The 22,074-nt window shown below is 40.4% G+C and overlaps 1 protein-coding gene across 1 annotated transcript in view; it reads right to left on the minus strand.

Annotated features, from left to right (window-relative positions):
* The window catches only part of MAP2K5 (mitogen-activated protein kinase kinase 5), a 349,068-nt gene that overhangs the window by 123,307 nt on the left and 203,687 nt on the right, over positions 1-22,074 (minus strand). The window contains exons 14-16 of the mRNA XM_006831503.1: positions 19,515-19,588; positions 18,496-18,546; positions 7,573-7,644 (exon numbers count right to left, since the gene is read on the minus strand). Coding sequence (XP_006831566.1) covers positions 7,573-7,644; positions 18,496-18,546; positions 19,515-19,588 — 197 coding nt within the window. The remainder of the gene's footprint in view (positions 1-7,572; positions 7,645-18,495; positions 18,547-19,514; positions 19,589-22,074) is intronic.

The raw sequence follows: 22,074 nt of genomic DNA on the forward strand, positions 1-22,074 counted from the left end.
GTTCTGCTGTGCATGGGGTCGCTATGAGTCGGTTCTGACTCGATGGCACCCGACAACAACAACAACATCTCTTCTCTGTTTTGCTTTGTATTGAAAAGTAGCTCTGGTAGAGTAGTGGTTACAAAGCGGGCTACAAACCCTAAGGTCAGCAGTTTGAAACTAACAGCTGTTCCGCGGGAGAAAGATGAGGTGTTCTGCTCCCATAAAGATTTACAGCCTTGGAAACCCTGTACAGAGTCAGAACCAACTCCACGCCACACAGCCACCACATCTTAATGAAATTCTTTTTGATTGCTTTTTTTGTGTGTGTATGGTGTTTGAGGTAAGAGTGGAATCTAAACTACGCAATCCACTTGATATCTTCAAAGTGGTTGTCTTTTTGAACCAAACTTAAACATTTCAAAAAGTAGTTTATTTTTAACAGGGGGAATAACTGCTTTAATTTCTGATTGTAACTTCTGCCTAGCAGCCCTGAAGCTGACCTCCTGTCTAAGATGAGAAAACTGAGGTCCAGAGTGGTTAAAGCGACTTACTCAATATTTCATAGGTTACAAAGACAGAGGTGGAATTTGAATCTGGGTCTGATCCTTTGGCAAAAAAGAAAGCTTTTCTTCATATGCAATTCATTTGTGATTTATTCAGTTTGACTTTACAGACATTTTGTTGTTGTTAAGTGCCATCAAGTCAGTTCCGACCCATAGTGGCCCTGTATAGGCTTTCCGAGGAGCATCTGGTGAGCCTGAATCACTTACCTTGAGGTTCAAACAGACCTTGCAGTCCAGTGCATTTACCCACTGGAACACCACACCAGGACTCCTAGAGACATTTATGAGCACTTAATATATACAAAGGAGTCCTGGTGTGGCGCTGTGGGTTAATGCGCCAGACTGCAAAGCTGTTTGAACTGCAAGGTCAGCGGTTCAAGCTCACCAGCTGCTCCTCGGAAACTCTATACAGGGTCGCGTCGGCATCGACTCGACAGCATTTAACAACAACAACAACAACAATATATATAAGGTATCATCCAAATGTAAATTCTGATCTGATTTTCAGAAACTGCTTTGAAACCATTACACAAATATGAGAAGAAAACATATATAATAGAAAAAAAACATTAGCCAAAAAAGTTTCTCCATAGTGTGTGGGTTTACAACAGAATCAGATTTGAATCCTATCATCAAGGAACTAGCTACAAATTATGATACCAAGAAGCTGAAAATATCCATGCCACAAGGAAGGTGCCGATGAAGGTCAAGATAGAAAGAGTACTTTCAGCTGGCGCTAGGGACTGAATTGTGTTCCCTGCCACCCCACCTCCCCACTGCCCAAGTATGTGTTATAAATCCTAACCCTTGTGCCTGTGGAGGTAATTCCATTGGAGAACAGTTTCCTTTGTTATATTAATGAGGCCATTATCAGCATTGTTGTTGTTAAGTGCTGTTAAGTTGATTCTGACCCATAGAGACCCTGAACAGGGTTTCTGAGGCTGTAAATCTTTACGTGAGCAGAAAGCCTCATCTTTCTCCCACAGAGCAGCTGGTAGTTTCGAACTACTGACCTTGCAGTTCACAACCTGATTTGTAATCCCTATGCTACCACAGCTCCTGGTATTATCAGCATTGGGTGCTTCTAAAACCTGACCTCTTTTGAGATATAAAAATGAGCAAATTAGGCACAGAAGCCAGTAGACGCTAAGTGGAGATATCCAAGGAATGTTGGGAAGACCACTAGAGATGCTGAAACAAGGACTGCCCCCAAGAGCAAACAGAGAGCTATCCCTAAGAACTGGTGCCCTGAATTCAAACTTGTAGCCTTCAAAATGTTGACAACGTACATTTCTGTTCTTTAAAAGCACACAGGTTACAGCAGCACTAAGAGGCTAAGAAGACAGCTAGAGATCAGAATGGTGGTGGTTATGTGCCATGGAGTTATTAGTTCTGACTCATAGCGACCCTGCATAGGATTTCCGAGGCTGTAAATCTTTACGGGAGCAGAAAGCCTGGTTAGCAGCCCGACTTGTAACCACTACGCTACCAGAGCTCCTTGAAGATCAGAATAGGCATCATGAAAGGTGGGTATTTAAATTCAATCTTGGGGAGCTGAAGAGAAAAGATAGTCCATGTAGTAAAAACATCACAGAACTGCATGGGTTTGTTTTTAACTTGGTAAAGATAATTCTAAAATTCAGAACATATTCTCTTTGCTAAAACAACAGAACCCATATAAACCTTCAGAAGATGGTGTTATTCAATGACAATGACCTTGTGAGGCTCTCAGGATGTCTTCTTCACCTATCTTGAGACATTTTTTTCTAAGCCCTGGCCCTCGCTTTCATCATTTAACACATCATTCAAACCACTTCAATAAAACAGTGATCATGTTGAAGAGGGGTCTCAGAGGACTAGATGACACACCAATTAACCAAGCACATCGAGCCAGATTGTTCTCTGCCTCAGACTCAAGAGACACGCGTAGAGAGGGAGCAAACAAAGGCAAAGAGAACAAGGACCAGAGTGAAAAGAGCAAAATGCATGTGCTAAAGACAGGGCTTTCAGCCTGACTCCTGACGAAAAGCCTGTCAGAAGATTATTCACCACCAAACTTAATAAGGTTTATAATCACACACTGGATAGAATCATAAACCAGAACATGTACTTGTAGAACATACTCCATGAGAGTAAGAACATCACAGGACTTGTTTGGCACCTTTTAAAATGTATATGCACCATCCTGGGCTCTGCAAACTCAAGGCTAGAAGAAGTATACATTGGCTTATTTTAGGCTAAGAAGGGCCAAGTTCAAATATAGCATTTGCAGGTATGATTGCCCCCCCCCCCATACACACACATTATGACTCAAATGACACAAGAATATGAGTGGAGCAATCGATCAGTGAAAAACAAAGAAGGGACTCTCAGAGAACAGATAAGCACTGAACTGTCTGAAATTAAGACAATATGTCCTAACATGTTTTAGGTACTCCCACCCTTCCTATCAAAGAGATAAACTGAAATATAAATATATATATATATATCAGACTTGGTAAAACAAAGTACTTCTTTTGTACCAAATTAATTTTTCATTTTAAAGTTTATGTCTGAGGTCTTGAATAACAACAACCTAGAGGAGTAGTCCTAAAAATCTCCAAGTTAACTAAACCAGTGCTAGTTTCTAGTTGTTGTTGTTGTTGTTAAGTACCACAGAGTTGGCTCCAACTCATAGTGACCCTGCATAGGGTTTCGAGGCTGCAAATCTTTAAGGGAGCAGAACGCCTCATCTTTATCCCATGGAAGCGAAGCAAATATCCCAGGGCAGGATGAACTCTCAGTTTGTCCTTGTTCATGAGCTCTATATCCTTGTTAGTGGGACTTGTTGTGAGTGTGTGTCTTCCTTTTCATTTTATTTTAAATTCCTCACTCATAAGGGTTTGAGAAAATTACTGTTCCACACAGTTTCTTTTTCTCATTACAAAAGGAGCCCACACAAACCCTATATTGATGGCAAATACTTTTATTTGGTCCTGGTGTGGCGAGACTCCTGGTGTGGCTCTATAGGATCAGCACTGGACTGTGAACCACAAGGTTGGCAGTTCATACCTACCAGCTGCTCCTCGGAAACCCTATACAGGGTTGCTATGAGTCAGAACTGACTTGACAACACTTAACAACAACAACAGCAAGTAATTCATAGGAAAGAAACTACAACATATTTTATGATCTGAGTTAAAAACCAAACCAAACAGCATAGAAAGGGGCCAAGTTCTTTCCATCTAGTTAAAAAAAATGGCTACATTTTAGATGAGCTGAATAATCTCATCTTTCCCTCTTCTTAGGTGTCTTTATTTTACTACTTCTGCCAGCCCCAAACACTGCAAAGAGCTGACAAAAAGTGGGAGAGGGCCCACTTTTCCCCACAAACAGAGGATGTCGAAAACGGAGAGGACATGGGGCATAGTTACTGTCCTTGGATAAAAGATAGTCTGATATTAGAGATTCTTTACTTAAGGCACAAATCTAGCTGTCTGTGGTTTTCAATGGCACGTCTTAGTGGCACAAAGCATAGTCTCTCATGAACCAGTGTGGTAAAAAGGCTTGTTAGGACAGTACAGCAACCAGAGATGGGACAATCTGAAGGCAAGTAAGAGGAGCCTCATTGTTTCAGAAGTTTAAGACAATAAAGACACTCCTGAGTCTTGCCTCCCCAAACCTGAGGCATGAGTTGTTTATGGAATTGGGAGTGGGGGCAGAGGGAGAAGGGTCTTGGATCCATTCTAAAGAACCCACAGGTCTTGGCTCTACCTTTTGAGAACAATGCAGCCCTGTATCCCATGCTCCCTGTCTCTTCAACTTCTTCTTCCTAGTTCCTTAGTCTCTAGAAGAGGCTACCATGGCCTCTGTTTCACTCAAGCCAGTTTTAACAAAGCTCTTTAGTTCCACTGATAAATGCCCAGAGGCACCCCACTCTACCAGTAAGCCTCGGTCTGAAGGCACTCAACGCTCTAGCTCCAGGGGAAGAGAACCTAACTACACTGACAACTACCCAGAGGCACCTGACTCCTCCAGGAAGCCTCCTGCATAAAGGCTTTGCTTTCTTGTTCTGTGGGCTGGTTCCTGTGCTGTCTTGTGCCAGTCTCCCTGTTGTGCGGCTGCAGCTTCTCTGTCACTGCTTCTCACTGTCTGCACCATCTCCAGTGTTATAGCTCTCTGTCTGAGCCCTCATCTGAATGGTCTTTGACATCATTTCACTAACAGTCTCTTCTATGCAATCAAGGCTTTTACTATTAGGCACCTTAGCACGCTTCCAGCCTCTATTCATTATCCAATTTCAAAACTGTGTCCACAGTTTAGGTATCTGTTAGAGCAGCCCCCCCACTGCAGGAACCAAATTCTGTCTTAGTTCTCTAGTGCTGCTATAACAGAAATACCACCAGTGGATGCCTTCAATAAGTAGAAATTTATTCTCAGCTTAGGAATCCTGAAGTCCAAAGTCAGAGCGTAGGCTCTAGGGGAAGGCTTTCTCTCTTTGTCAGCTCTGGAGAAAGGTCCATGTCTCCTTTAAGCATCAGAAGCCCAACATTCTTTGGAGATTTGGCATCAGTCAATGAGATGTTGAAAGAATGAATGGTGAACACTGATATGTACTCAAAATCTGAAATCAAGTAGTTCTACCCTGGTGGTGTATTGGGTTAAGCATTGGGCTGTTAAATGAATGGTTGGTGGTTCAAATCTATCAGCTGCCCCACAGAAGAGAGACGAGGCTTTCTACCCCCTTAATTCACAGCCTTGTAAACTCTACACAGGGTTGAATGACTTGGAACCAACTCAAACCACAAAACAACAACAAGGGTATGTCCTCCGCTGCTCTGCAGTCTGGCATACTATGGTGGCTTGTGTGCTGCTGGTGTTTCAAATACCAGCAGGGTCAGGTTTCAGTGGACCTTTCACAGTAAGATAGACTTTGCAGACTAAGACAGGAAAAAGATCTAGTTGTAAAAAAAAACTGACCCGTGAAAACCTTTTGAAGAGCAGCAGAATTATCTGATATAGTGTAAGAAGAAGAGCCCCTCAGATTGGAAGGCACTCAAAATACGACTGGGGAAGAGCTGTCTCCTCATAGTAGAACTGACCTAATGACATAGATGGAGGAATAAAGCTTCTGAGACCTTCGTTTGCTGACGTGGCATGACTCAAAATAAGAAGAAACAGCTCAAACATTCATCAATAATCAGAGCATGGAATGTACAATTCTCAAACACAGCTCCGATTGTGTAGATGGTGTAGGGCTGTGTAGTGTTTCATTCTGTTGTACACAGGGTTGTACACAGGATTGCTATGAATTGGAACTGACTGCATGACACCTAACAAGGGTCTATCACTAAGTCACATCAATCCAACCTTGTTGTGTGAAAGTTAATAAAAGACAGCAGAAAACTGTTTAGCCATAGAATGTTAGGCTAGAAAGAATCTTAGGAGTCATCACATGGCCTAGGCCGTTTATTTTGTGAAGCAAATGAGGCCCAGCAAAGGTAGTAGCTTGTACACAGTCACTTAGAAAACCTGCAGCAAAACCAGAACTATAATCTAGGTCTTTGATTTTCAACCTGGGATTCTTAGCACTGTACCATGTAACATCTCGGTTCTATACCCTATCTGGTGGTGGTAGTATGCTGTGGAATCAGTTCTGACTCGTAGTGACCCTGTATAGGGTTTCTGAGACTGTAAATCTTTACAGGAGCAGAAAGCCTCATCTTTCTCCTGGGGAATGGCTGGTAATTTCGAACTGCTGACCTTGAGGTTAGCAGCCTGACTCGTAGCCACTATGCTACCAGACCTCCTTATACGCTATCTAGTCACTTATTAAATACTCAATCACAGTGATTGCAAATGTGCAACAGGAAATCATATAACAAGGCCCAAGGAATTCCCCAAATGGAAAGCACTTGTTACTCCCACAAAAGGTTAAGTGAATAAGCTCTTCAGGATTTTGCTGGCTCAGTTCTGAACATCCATCCACTATCATGTGGGCACTGCTAACCTCTTTGCTACTGTAGTTCCTTTTACATTCCCTTTTATGAAGAAGCAGAAGAGTACGGTTTAATAAACATTGAACACTTCATTTTCACTTTCTTTCTACAATACAGGTGATTTGAGACTGAAGACATTTCTTTTCAAATACAACTGCATTCATGCATTGTGGAAATTGCAGAAAAGTATTTGACAAAAAAATACCCAAGGTGATAAAATTGTGACTTCAATTCTATCCATGATCTTATTTAAGAGTCCTTTCTGCTTCCTGAAGTCGTCTTTTATCTGAATCAATGTATGTGAGAAACAATTCTTGAAGCATTGATGACTATACAGACTCCACAGTACTATCATTCAAATGGAGCCAGATGTCCTAATATAAACCTTATGTGTTTCCTTATAGATGAATGGTTATTTACAGAAATGTTAGTTGAGAGTTCTAGTGGGGCTACATCTTGTATACCAAGATAAAGTCCATTGTAAATACAGCTGTAAAGAGTAAAGACATTGAGATTGGGCTAAACACATACAACAGTTTTTTCTTATTGAAAATAAATAGAACGTATACATCCAAATGAGTAGGACTGTACTCTTTAATGTAATCACCTTTGGAAGTTACATATACATTTCCAACAAGGCCATCATGATGCGGAATTTTCCAAGAGTCCCTCTTCTAGAGCATAGTTCTCCAGATTTAACGTGATAAGGAACATCCAGGGAGCATGTTAACAATGCAGATTCTTAAATATTATATTCAATTGGCCTAGGATGAGATCAGAGACTCTGTATTTTTAACAAGCACCTCAGATAAGTTTTATATAGGTGACTCATGAGAATTAATGGTTTAGAATTACCTTCAAGTCAGTTCATAAGCCACACAGGATATCTAAATAAAGACTTTATAGTCAAACTCTGTATACACACACATACATGATATGCTGGAGGTTTAGTTTAAGACTGCCAGTCCCTAAACTCTTCATTCTTTCCATGAGAGCATATGAGTACAAATCTGCACAGAAGCATCTATTAAAAATAAAAAACAACATACCTCCATAAAAGAGATTCCTAAGCTCCAGACATCAGAGTGGATTCCATACTGTTCTCCTGAAATTCTTTCAGGCTATAAGAAAACAGAAGGGAGCTCTTGAGTAAGCTACTCCAGAAAGCACCCCCACTGAACATGATGAGATTACCTAAGGCAGGGAGCTACCAACATTCATACAGCATTTTATGGATAGCAAAACAAGTTTATATGTGTGATTGTATGGCTGGATGTGTATATGTGTGTGTGAGTTATAAAATCTCACTGAATCCTTACAAAGTCTCTATTTCACACAAGAAACAAAACAAATAAAAGCATCCACAGGGTCTGAGTGAGTAGTGAGTAACTTAGGCAAGGTCCCAAACTACAAAATGAGCTGAGACTTGAACTCAGATCTTGTCCCTCTAAGACCAGATAGACGTCTTAGCTGTGGGGGTGTGGCAAATTATAAAATATTATTACTGATTTGCATTTTGATTGGTGAGTTTGGAGCACCAGAATTTCTTTTATTCTGAATTTTCAAACTTTTAATTTTGAAAAATCCTGGATTTATAGGAAAGTTGAAAGATAAGACAAGGATGAAGAATATCCATATTCCATTCATATCCAGATTCTTCAAATATTGTTAACATTTTATCCCATTTATCAGGGTTTCATTTTTTTTTTTTTTTAAATGACATCCCTTTTTTTCTTTTACATCTACTAGTTAGCAATACGGAGTCCTGGTGTGATGCTGTGGGTTAATACGCCAGACTGCAAAGTCGTTTGAACTGTAAAGTCGGTGGTTCAAACTCACCAGCTGCTCCTTGGAAACCCTATACAGAGTCGCTATGGGTCGGAATTGACTCGACGGCACTTAACAACAACAGAGCATTAAGTGAGTCCTGGTGTTGTACTGTGGGTTAATGCGCTGGACCGCAAAGTCATTTGAACTTCAAGATCGGCAGTTCAAGCTCCTAAGTCACTCCTCAGAAACCCTATATGGGGTGGCTATGGGTAGGAACTCTCTCAACGGCACTTAACAACAACAACAGAGCGTTAAGTGTACTGTCTTGTAGCAGAACCCAGGATTTAAACCTAGGCTGTAAAATCAGGGTTCTTTTTGGTGTGCCAAACCACTCCCAGCACAAGAAGTCAGAGGATTCAAGCACTAGCGGCAACATTTCTCAAAATGTGGTCTTTAGAACACTCATTATAGAACTGCCTGAGGAGCTCATTTAAAAGGAACCTCCTGAATCAGAATCTTTAGGGCAGGTCTGTTGTTGTTAAGTGCTGTTGAGCCGATTCCGACCCATAGCGACCCTGTATAGGGTTTCCAAGGAGCAGGGGTGAGCTTGAACCACCGACCTTGCAGTTCAAAGGACTTTGCAGTCTGATGCATTAGCCCACAGCGCCACACCAGGACTCCCTAGGGATTTTCATTTTATAAAATCATATGTCTGGGTGGTTTTGAAGCTGAACCTTTCTGTGTTCCCTCGAGGAGCAACTACCTTTTACATCTCCGCGTCTTCCTCTTCTCTGCTTAGCAAATGGGTTTCTCGCACACTCTGCTCCAGGTCCCCATTTTTGTGTGTTTGTGAAACTCCTTTATTCTTTAACAGAACTAAGAATTCCTGCACTGTACTTCATTACAATGTGGTTCATAGCTTTAATATTTACTTATTACACTGTGTTGTCATCATTTGCTTTCTTGTCTATTTCCCTTGGTAGAGAAGGAGAATATTATGTTGTACCCATTTCATACTCAGTACCACACCAGGCACACAGCTGGTACGGGATCAACGGCTGAAGGGATGCACTACATGTTTATTGCATGTTTGGTTTCCAGCATGAACTAATAACTAAGTTAGTTGAGCCCTGGTGTGGTGCTATAGGATAAGCACTGAACTGGTAGTTCAAACCCACCAGCTGCTCTCAGAAATCCTATACAGGGCTGCTATGAGTTGGGCACCACTTACCAACAATTCATTTCCTGGAAGGGTTTTGTACCTACTAGTATAATTTTCTCATATATTATTGCTATTCATGTTCATTAAGAACTTCTAGCAAACATGAAAATTCTAAAATTCTTTAGACTTATTGAAGAAATTAAACCATAACCAAATGCTGGCTTCCTCTCTGTTCCGTCTTTCCTTCCTGTCCCTATTTCTTCATTACATTATCAATATATATATCTATATACACCCACAGTATAGCAAAACCTGACAAACAGAAGTGTACCCCACATACAAAATACTGGGGCAGTCCCAACAATAATACTACATATACGCATTATATTTGCCCACTGAACAACCAAAACAGAAACAAACTGCAAGCAGAACATAAAAGCATGGTAAAGTTAAGTTAAAACCTGAAAGCATTTAGAAAGTGATAATGTTCACAGATATCAGATGGCAAATAATAGCGTTCCTTAAGGACAAGATTCTGACAACCCCTCATTGCAGAAAATTACTGCTGTGACCCAGTACTTGAGCAACAAAGCTCAGCAAAAGCAGGTGGCAAGCTCTGTGGGTCTATCCTGAAGAATTCATAAGGTCGACTGAGACTGGGAAATGTACCCAGGCCCCAGAAACTGATTAAGGCACTGAGGTAAACCCTAATCCATTCTGAATTTCCGGAGCCAGGATTTGATGGCTTGACGCTGCTCCAATTCAAAGCTGTTCTCACATTTGAAGCTAAGGTGGTCTGTTCTGTCCTTTCCCCTCTGAAGCAATATCACAGTAGTGACAGATGTGTGATGGATATTTTGCAGTTAAAAAGCTAAAGTTGAGGTTGCTTTCTGACATGGCAGCTGCCACCAGTTTAAAAGACTCTTATCCAGACCATCTCTGTACTGAGGTTTACCTGTAGGGGGGAAACACATACTGTTTTTAACAAGAGTAAGGAGTCCTGGTGTGGTGCTGCAGAATAAGCCCTGAGCTGCTAACTACAAGGCTGGCAGTTCAAACCTACCAGCTGCTCCTTGGAAACCCTATACAATGTTTCTATGACTTAAACAGCACTTAACCAACAAGGAATTGTTGTTGTTGTTAAGTGCCATCGAGTGGGTTCCAACCCACAGCCACCCTGTGCAGGGTTTCCGAGGAGCGACTGGTGAGCTGGAACCACTGGCCTTCTGATTCAAAGGATTTTGCAGTCTGGCACATTAACCCACAGCGCCACACCAAGACTCCAACAGGGTGGTGGTGCTGTGCCATGGAGTCACTTCCGACTCATAGAGACCCTGTACAGGGTTTCCGAGGCCGTAAATCTTTATGGGAGCAGAAAGCCTCAACTTTCTCCAGCAGAACAGCTGGTAGTTTCGAACTGCTAACCTTGAGGTTCACAGCCCAATTCATAACCACTATACTACCAGAGCTCCTTCCAACAGGGAATAGAGATGAATTAAATAGCAGAATTTATACGAATGTTAAAAGGTAGAGCCTGTCTTAGTTACTTAATGCTGCTATAACAGATATACCCATGTGAATGGCTTTAACAAACAGAAACTTTTTCTCTCAGTTTGTTGTCGTTACATGTCATCAAGTTGGTGAGTTTGAATCACTGACCCTGCAGTTAGCAGTCCAGTGATTATGCTGTACACTAGGACTCTGGTTTAAGAGGCTAGAAATTCAAACTTAGAGCACTGATTCAAACCAGAGTAACAGAGAAGGCTTTCTCTGTTACTCTGGAGGAAGGTCCTTGTTTCCTCACCTTCTGCTTCAGCTGGCCAGATGTCTTGGCATCTATTTAACCCGTCTCTGCTTCTTAGTTTGCTAGTTTATATCTCAAAAGAAATGGACTCAAAGGATACCCTATGCTAATCATATCTCATTAACATAATAAAGACAACCATTTCCATGTTGGATTCTAGCCGCAGGCATTGTTGTTGCTGTTGTTAATGTTGTTGCTAAGTGTCAGTCCAGTCAGTTCTGACTCATAGCACTCCTGTATAGGGTTTCTGAGGAGCAGCTGGTGGCTTTGAACTGCCAACCTTGTGGTTCACAGTCCAATGTTGATCTTACAGAGCCACACCAGGAGTTTACAGGTGTAGAGGTTAAGAATTACAACGCAAATTTTTGGGAAGGACACAATTCAAGGCCTTAAAAGCTCTATACTGGCACTTGTACATTTCCCCAGCTATTAGAGGACAGTGATGAGGACAATGGGAAGTCAGGGGTCCATTGGGTGAACACCAGAATTGTCTGTGTTTACATCACAATATCCCAGAGTTCAATAGGCAAACACAGGAAGAGATCAAAGTTCATTGCTTATCTCTTTAAAAAAAGATGTTTCTGCTCAGTTAGACTATTCAGAAAATCTATAAAACCTCTAAAGCACCAATAGTAGCATGAAATCAAAGTATGTATTATAAACTATGGAGGATTTTTTTCTTTAAAAATTAATAAGATTGCCTGGTGTGGAGCTGTAGGATAAGCAATGGACTGTGAACCCCAAGGTGGGTGGTTCAAACCCACCAGAACTGCTCCTTGGAAGCCCTATACAGGGTTGCTATGAATAGGAATGACTGGACCAGAACTTAGCAACAACTGTGTGGGAAGTATAGCTTAATTGTTGAACAAAGGGCCTGTCTTCCAGTTCACTAATTCTCTCTTCTGCTGTATCCAATTTACTGCCAAATACAGTGAGTTTTCAGTTACTGCATTTTTCTTTTCTGGAAGTTTTCTTTTAGATTTTTCAAATCTACTATAATACTTTTATAATTTCTTGGCCCTTCAGAATTTTTTAGCTTATCACATATATCTTTAAACAAGACAAGCACAACTTAAAAAAAAATTTTATGATCTTAAGTCTGTGTGCATCTATCCCTCCTCCTCTTTCATAATGCTTTGTCTCCTGTGTGCTTAGTTTTCTATGACTACTTGCTAATTGTTGCTCTTTAACCACATTTTTAAAAAGGTTTTTCTGTGACCTAAGGTAGATATATTCCCTCCTCAATGGAGGTTTTATGTTTGTTTCTGCCAACTACCTGGGGTGCTAACAGCTGGAATCACTTCAAGCCAAGTTTTCAGCATGAAGTTCTTTGTCTGACTCAGGCTATTATCGTTTCATTTTCCCACAAACTTTTTGAAACCCCCTCTTACATAGCCAGCGTGGATATCTGTTCTGGAATAGTCTATGGCCACAGGTTGCCCCCGTTTTCTTTCTTCTCTTGTTTTTCTGCTTAGCTCCAAGAAGCCTTTTCTCCAGTTCCCTGGGATTGAGGGAGGAGTAGCTTTAGACCTGGTTAGCCCTTCACTGAGGGTGAGTCCTTTCAAGTTCTGGCATGTTACAGTGAAGGTCTCCTTTGAGAACCTATGTTCACCTAAGTGTTTTACAGGGAAATACCCTCAGGAATAAGTAGCTTTAGTGTTTTGATATTCTACTTTTCTCTCTGTTGTGGAATTGGAACTAAATATTGCCCTGAGAGTCCCTCATTGTCTATTTGGCCTTTCAGTGCATTTGATATGGTTTTAAAAATATTTAACCTAGCATTTTTCAGCAAAAGGGTTGATCCAAAATAACCTAACCTGCCATTACCAGAAACTAGAAGCAAATTAAATCTTGGTTCTTGTACCGTGCCAACTTTGAGACCTGGGCCTAGTTAAAGTTACTTCACCTTTGGCTTCTTCATCTGTAAACTTCCTGGGTTATATGAAGGGTAACATTTACGCACTGTGTAAACCAAGTGCTTCTTGTTTCAGTATGTGACCCTTGGAGATACTCACCACCAACACCGTCACCATCGCTGTATGACTGAATTGAGTCATGCATTCTATATGGCCTTCATTCAGGTTAAAGACAACTTCTATGGACAGAAAACTTTCAGTGAAAAAAGACATACAGGAGGTAGAAATGGTCCTTTAGATTGACTTGCTGATCCCAAAGAACAAATAACAGATACCCTGGTCAGATTTTTCTTATTTTAAAACTTCAGTGTTTCATAACACTCATGTCAAGCTTTTATATTTGATTATTTAAAATTTATAACAAATTGTTGTTGTTGCTGTTAAGTGCCATTGAGTCAGTTCTGACCCATAGCTATCCTGTGTAGGGTTTTTGAGGAGCAGCTGGTGAGCTTGAACCACCAATCTTGGGTTTAAACCAACTTTGCAGTCTAGCACATTAACCCACAGTACCACACCAGGACTCCACAAACATATTACAATGGCTGTATTGTGAGTTAAAGTTTTTGGAATGTCTATCAAAAATAGGAGTAAGATTTTAAGTACCAAGAATTTCTGAAAGGCTTACTGACTAGATAGAGGCTGGTGGAACCCCAAGACTAGGGCTTCTTGTCACCCTCAGATCTGGAACTGAACTCATCTCGGTGGCTCGATTTTCAGCCAAATAGACAAGTCTCTAAGGGGAACAATAACATGGAAGTACAAAGCACACCTTGGAAAAATCAACCACTTGAGATCCTAATGGCAGCGTCTACCCAAGGACAAACTTCAGAAGGGCGAGGAAAGATGGAGGAATGGAAATAAGAAACAGGCAGGAAGTGGGATAAGTGATGTTACATTGCAGGGAATGCAATCAAGGAGATGAACAAAATGTGTATGGATTGTTGAATGGAAAACTGAGCATCTGCTCTTTAAACCTTCACTCAATTCACAAAAAGAAGTTAATAAGAAAATACATATGCTTAAAAATTAGATACAGAATATGTTGTTGTTAAGTGCTGTCGAGTCGTTTCCAACCCATAGCGACCATGTACAGGGTTTCCGAGGGTGTAAATCTTTACGGGAGTAGAAAGCCTCATCTTTCTCCCGTGGAGCGGCTGGTAGTTTCGAACCGCTAACCTTAAGGTTCGCAGTCCGATTCGTAACCACTACACTACCAGAAGAACCTCAAAAAAAGTTGAAAAATAAAAAGAATTCCTGAGAAATGGTTTATTATAAATCCCAAAGCTTTTTATGTTTTCAACATATAAAAGCCCCCCTTTTTGTAATCCTTCTCAATGAAATCTTCTAAAAATATTGAAAACCTTTCTTTCTCTGGATTAAAGTATGAGAAGGTTTCAAAAAGTTTATGGAAATATGGATTTAAAAGAAAATGGATTTTTCCCCACGAACTTTTTGAAGCCCCTTGTAGCTGATAAATTTAATGATCTGTGCCTAAAATGCTGTCACTTCACCTTCTAGGACTCAATCTCCTCACATGACAATGGTGAATCTGGCCCAGATGACTTTCCAAATCTCCTATAAACTCTATTGTTTAATGTGTCCCTATGTCTTTGTTTGATGACTCAGAATCTTGCTGGAGTCTCCTTATCTTTCTCCTAACTATCATTTTTTTCTTACATTTTACACTATATGTTATATGAGAATGAAATAAGATTAATCTCATACATAGGGCTATTTCTTTCTGATTTACTCTCCTCTCAATAGATAAGTAGACTGCTGTTGTTTTAGGTGCCATCGAATTGGTACCGACTCATAGCAACCCTATGTACAACAGAATGAAACATTGCCTGGTCCTGTACCAACCTCACAAGCATTGCTATGCTTGAGCCCACTGCTGCTGCCACTGTGCTAGTCCATCTCATTGGGGGTCTTCCTCTTTTTCTCTGACCTTCCACTTTACCAAGCATGATGTCCTTTTCTAGGGGCTGTCCCTTCCTGACAATATGTCTAAAGTATGAGAGACGAAGTCTAGCCATCCTGGCTTCCAAGGAGCATTCTAGCTGTACTTCTTCTAATACAGATTTGTTCTTTTGGTAGTCCAAGGTACTTTTAATATTCTCCTCCAATACCATAACTCAAATGCATCAATTCTCCTACGGGTCTTCCTTATTCACTGTGAAGTCACTGAAAATACCTTGGCAAGGTCCAGGCACACCTTAGTCCTCTAATACAGCCTGGCTGGCTGCATTTGAGTAATTTGGGAAAGAAACGGATGTAAATCCAGAGTATTGAACTGATGACCCCCAACTACTTATTTTCACAATTTACTATTTGTCCTCTCTCCCATGCCACATTCCCTTGTTCTCACTCCACAGTGATCTCTCTGTTGTCCTTTTAACATACTGCTTGGATGATGCAATTCATACATTATATGTCTTCTTACTCTCTAAATGTCATGTTTGGTATCACGTAAGTCTTTACTACAGCACATGGAATGCTGTTGTATGTAGCACTGTATTTCCTATTTCTACCCATGTTTGGTCTGAGTTATAGTGTGGTTCCACTCTGCCTGACAGACAGCGTGAAAGAAGTTCAGTAAATACTGGTTGATTAATTGAAGGTACCTTGTTTCAGGTACAGTTTCACTGGCATTGACCAGCGGTTGGCAAACTTTTTCTGTAAAGGGCCAGAGAGTAAAACTGTTTTACTTTTCAGGCCACATGGTCTCTGTCACAATGGTCACAATGGACTCAACTCTGCCTTTGTAGCATATAAGCAACCACAGACGATGCACAACCAATGGGCATGGCCATGTTTCAATAAAGCTTAATTTAAAAAAATGAGTAGTAAGCTGAATGTGGCCTGAGAGTCTGGCAAATCCTCATATAACACTAAACATTACAAAACTGACCAGCTAAAATGTGGTCCAGGCTGGTGGTCCTTAAATAGGCTTTAAGCCTGGCACTCCCCTGGAACAGCTTTCAAACAATAGAAAGGTTTGTAAAGTAAATACATACACCAGGGAGCTATGCAATCAACCACAGGACGCCAGCAGGGAAGAATTTGCCCCCAAACAAAGTTCAGAAGGCAGGAAGGGACAGGAAAGAAGGTTGAATGTAAATGGGGAGCCCAAAGAGGAAGTGGGGCGACCTCAGTTACAGTGTGGGGAATGCAGCCAATGTCATAAAACAAAGTATGTATCAATCGTTGAGTGAGAAACTAATTTGCTCTATAAACGTTCACCCCAAATAAGTAAAATAAGGAAAATTAGAAAAAGCAAATAAATAAAGATGTGGTACAGAAAAAAAAAAACCTAGGTCTTCCTTCGCCCTCCTTTGTTGTTGTTAAGTGACATCGTCTCACTTCCGACTCATATTGAACCTGCATAGGGTTTTCAAGGAGCAGCTGGTGGGTTTGAATTGATGACCTTGTGGTTCGCAGTCCAGTGCTTGATCCACAGTGCCACACCATGCCCTCATAAGAAGGACAAAATACTAAATGTTATTTCCACGTTCCTCCTTCCCCAACCTTTGATATTAAACTCTCTAGGCAAATACGATGTTGTTGTTGTTGTTATGTACAGGGTTTCCGAGGCTGGAAATCTTTACGGGAGCAGAAAGCCTCATCTTTCTCCTGCAGAACAGCTGACCCTGTGGTTCGCAGCCCAATTCGTAACCACTACGCGACCAGAGCTCCTTTGAGGCGGCCTCAAAAGTTTATGGAAGAATTCCATCTTTTCATTCCATTTTTCCCATGAACTTTTTGAAGGCCCCTTGCACTTGGCCAATAAGAGCCTGCTGAACTGAAACAGAAGCAAAGCTCCTGTTCAGACAAGGCTACCATCACACTTTACTTCCTTTGCTTCCTAGGTATCTTCTGCTTTTTATAGCTTGAACTACAAAGTTGATGACTAGAATTCACTCACCCAAGAAGCAAAGCAATTTCAGCTTTACCAATCTGAACTAACGTCTCATAATTTTAATCCTTACATTTTCAATTAACAGATGGACGCATCACATTCATCCATAAACAAAAAAGGAAGAAAAGTAATTTCTTTAATGTACACCTGGGAAAGACAACTGTAATCTGGATTTGTACTTTCAAACATAACACGATTTAATTATTAGAGCAATTTAAAGCTACTAAGAACATGATGGGTAGTTGAGAAGTTGTTTCATTTATGTTTTTTTTTTTTCTGCTTTTAAATCACAGTGCTCTATATTCTTTCAAAGACGGAAACTATAGCATTCAGCAAGGTTTTGTTAACAATAAAGGTGTCTCACTAATCTCAGCTAACCTGGTAGAGCAAGGAAGTTGATTAACTTTTATAATGACAGTTATGATTATTTCAGAGGTCAACCCATATTTTTAAGATAACCTAGAAAAACAAGAAATGGTAAATTTTCTTTAAAAACAATGCAAGGCAAAAATGAATTACTTTGGCATCTGAATGAACACAAAATGCTTTGTATTGGTTTGAGAATAAGATCAAGAGTTCCAACCATATTAACATCTTTTAAACAAAGGCAACTACATATGAAAGGAATTCTAAACACATCAACATCCCTCATTAAAAAAAATAATCCTATAACATTAAAATAAAACTTTGCTCCTTAAACGGTACTAGACCAACTTTCTACTTGTTTCCCTCTTGCCCACAACTCTTGAAGTGATTTTGGAAACAAATAAACAAGAGCATTTTTATGGATACAAATTACTTCCCTAAAAGGTAGGAAAAAAGAGATCACAGCCAAGTCCACGAAGGTCTTTCAAACAGTCCTCTTCTTAAGCTTTGATTGCTGGTAAATTTATTTCAGTGGAACTAAATATATAGAATATAAAGGTACAAGTTCTAAAGAAAACTGCCCACTAAACTCTTACAAATGGAGATCCATCAATAACATCTGGTGATACCAATCATTTAATTTTGATGTAGGGGCAAAGCTTGTTTGTATTCCTGGAGAAAACAGGCAATCTTACTGACTGACATTTAGCATACTTGAGGGTTAATTAAATAAACCCTGTGCCATAGTAGCTACACAGTAGCTACCAGGCTATAAAGTGCACTTCTTCTGTAGGATTAAATTTCAAAACAGTGATTTCACACTTGTTAAGTTAAGCTAGTCAGAGAAGTTGGTAGTGCCTGTATAAACTTCAGTGTTCTTTAGGAAGATTTAAAAATTGGATTCCAACTGGATCGACTTCGTAATTTATGGTGTTTTAGGCTAAAGCTGTGGAACTAATTCAAGAATTACACATTACCAAGTACATAAAGATAAAGATGTTGGTTTAAATGTTATTTTTGCCGAAGTTTACTTACCGCCATATAAGCATTTGTTCCAACATACGTCTTGGCGATAGAATTCACCAGCTATGAGACAAAACAGTCTGTTAGAACAATATAAAGATAATGTGGAAATAAAATGGGTAATTATTCCTCATTTAACCTACAATCATCATTCCTATAAATCAACTAAAAATTATGTAAAAGGGAACAAATTTATCTACAACGGCATTAAAAATGATTAAATCTCTCTTTTCTTTTGAGTGTGATTTCCAATTTAAACAAGCACAGCATTACAGTTTATAGCAGATAACCTTAAACAATTCACTTAAGCAAGATGCTTATCGCTTTAGTACCCCAAACCCGCCTGATATAAAAAGTCAATTTGAAGTAGAATTTGAACACACTCATTTTTGAGTCAGATGGCTCAAGATGTGAATGAAGCCCACACATTACTAGAATGAACCGCACACTAAATATGCTGGAGGGATAACAGACTTTGACAACTCATAATACAACGATGACCTTCGCTTTGGTCTTCGTGTTTGGCTGGGAGTAGAGGTGGCTGCAATTCAAATCAACATCACAGCACGCTCGTGGGTCACTATCACTGGGGATCTCAGGGGAGGCCCCAAATGGAAATTAATTAAAATTTGTGCTGCACATTGTAATGGCCCTCCACCATTGTTGCTCCCAATATTAATTTTTATTGTGGGCCAGTTGGGCTCCCTAGGCACAGCTCCCACTCTGCCCTCCCTTTTGTCTGGCCAAAATGCTTTCATATCAAAGCTGCATATCAATGAAGTTTGCTATTTGTAAGTAGTAATTACAATATCAGCAGTTTTTACTGTCATTAAACAATGAACAATCATATTCTGATGAAGAAAACTCGCTCAGAGATTAAACATGAATAACACATTCCCAGCCGAGGAGAAGATGCAGAGATTCTGTGTGTCTGGCAGCTAGGTGAGTTTTCAATCCAGAAAGGAGGTGGCATATAAAACAGGGGATGTTGTGGAGAGAAGAGTGGTCTGGGAAGATGAGAGCCCTCCTACCTGAGTGCTCACTCCAAAATCACACAGCTTGACTTGGCCTCTTGTGTTCACTAGCATATTGGAGGGCTTCACATCTAGAAAGAAGCCAGAAGAAAATCCACGTAACTAATTCCATATCCACAGTGCTTATGATTAAAAAAAAAGAGGACACATGCATCCCCTACCATATTGCAAAAGCTCAGCTAGAAATTCTAATCACAAATTTAGCACAGAGCATTTTACCTGGAGGCAAAATGTAAGGTCATGACTCCTTCACTTCCAACCATATCTAGTTTCTATAGAAGCAGGGGTTTGTCTCCAGTGAAAATCAAATCAAATCTTGGCTTTCAATAGTATTAAATGTACCGAGTTACCTAGCCTCAGCCTTTTAGGAAAAATAAAAAGATAAGAAAATATAACCTTCTTGCAAAGTATTTGCCCAGAAAGGATTAGTTTTGCTCTCATTGTGTAAAATGCCAAGCTTGCCCTTTCATCTAAGAAGTACTAAGGCCACAGGGAAGACAAGGAGGGGAAAACAAACAAATAACCCCCAACATTCTTAACGGGTCATATCTGAATGAGACAATGAGAACATAAATGCAGTATTGCTATTTCCAGTGTTTTCCATGACGGATGTTACTTTAGATAATCAGAAACTGATCTAAAAGATGTGAAGTGTGTTGTGTGTGTGACATACTGAGGCTTTCTTTGTTTCATTTAGCCTTCTCTTCTCTTACATCATTTTGGGCTGTTGTTATAGTTAACAAAAGAATTGACATAGCCTTCGCCAAAGCAGTCAGTCGCTAAATAACGACACAAAGGGTTTCTGTGAAGCATCCTCAATGACAACAATGAGCCTTTTCAGGAATTCAGAGAGCCCACAGAAACCATCCAAGCAGGACAAGGGCACACCACTTTCAATGGTATGGAGCAGCACCTGCTTCAGAGCTTCCCCTTCCATGGCAAAGTGGGTCCAAGCAGAGGACTGGTGGAAGATAGCACAGACTTCAACCAGCCCCAAATGGAACCAAATATTTTATATAACATTTTTTAAAAATCTGTAAATGACTTTATTTCCCTCTGATCCTTCACCTACAAAGAGGTACCCAACAAAGAGTGGATACTTAATTCAAACTTCAAATTCCCAGTTAGTAGTGGTGGCGGTTGTGTGCCTTCAAGTTGGTTCCTGCTCTTAGTAAGCCTGTGTAAGGTTTCCAAGGCTGTAAATCTTTACTGGAGCAGACAGCTGCATCATTCTCCCACAGAACAGCTGGTTGATTTAAACTGCTGAACTTGCGGTTAGCAACTCAATGTATAGCCCACTAAGCCACTGGCCTCCTTCATATTCAGTAGCCCACAGTTAAGGAGCCCTACTTACTATGTGCCAGGCAATGTGCTAATTAAGCGCATTCTCATGTATCAGCTTCTTGAGTGCTGCCTAGCTGTCTGAAACTAGAATGCAAACTCCACAAAGGCACGGACTTTGTCTCATGTATTGACCACTATAGTCCCTACACCTGGAAAAGAGCCTAGCTTATAGCAAGTACATAATAAAATTTATTGAATGGATGAATGAATAAATGAATGAAGACCATAAGCACACAGTATTATTTTAAGCAGATGATTCCCCTCAGTGATCACAGCATGCTCTTCAGTTAACACAGGTTATATCCCTTTTTTAAGAGGTTCTCTCTTTGTAAACAAGTTGGTATGCCATAGCATCTTTCAGCTGTTCTCTGCCTTCAGTTTCCACAACTTCAATGCCATTCTTATACAACCATCACATTAAACCTAATTCAAAGGAGCTCTGGTAGTGTAGTGGTTACCAATCAAGCTGCAAACCACAAGGTCAGCAGTTCAAAACTACCATCTGTTATGCGGGAGAAAGATGAGGCTTTCTGCTCCCATAAAGATTTACAGCCTCGGAAACCCTGTTGCTATATGACTCCAAGGCACATAACATATTTCTTTCTTTAGAAGGACGTTAACCACTCTCTGTCTCCCTCCTCTCACCAGAATATGCACTTCTTAAAAGAATAGGATTGTCCTACTTTTGGGAGTAGTGACTGGGATCTTAAAAATACACGAATGGCCTTCTAAGGTTTAACTGTTGGTCTCTCCCTGTGCAGAGAAGAAGACTGAGGAAAACTGAAGATGCTTGGAATCAATTAATCCAATGGACTAATAGAACACGTGGCCATCAGTCTCCACAACTCTGAGACCAGAAGAACTAGATGATGCCCAGCTACCACTACCAAGTGCACTGAAAGGGATCCCATTAGAAGGTCCTGGATAGAGTGGGAGAAAATGCAGAACAAACCTAAACATTATAAAAACAACAATAAAAACAAAAAATAGATTTACTGCTCAGAACAAGAGTGGAGGAACTCAAGACTACAGCCCTTTGTCAGCCTTTAGGTCTGGAACTGAACCCACCCTTCTGAATCAATTTCCAGCCAAACAGTAGACACGTATATAGGGGGACAGCAACAACCCTAGTAAGGTATGCACACTATAAAATGGTCAACCATCCCCAATCAAAGTGCAGCATTTACCTAAGGGCAAAATTCACAAGTGTGGG

This window comes from Chrysochloris asiatica, unplaced genomic scaffold, assembly GCF_000296735.1.
Source record: "Chrysochloris asiatica unplaced genomic scaffold, ChrAsi1.0 scaffold00004, whole genome shotgun sequence".
NCBI lineage: Eukaryota > Metazoa > Chordata > Mammalia > Afrosoricida > Chrysochloridae > Chrysochloris > Chrysochloris asiatica.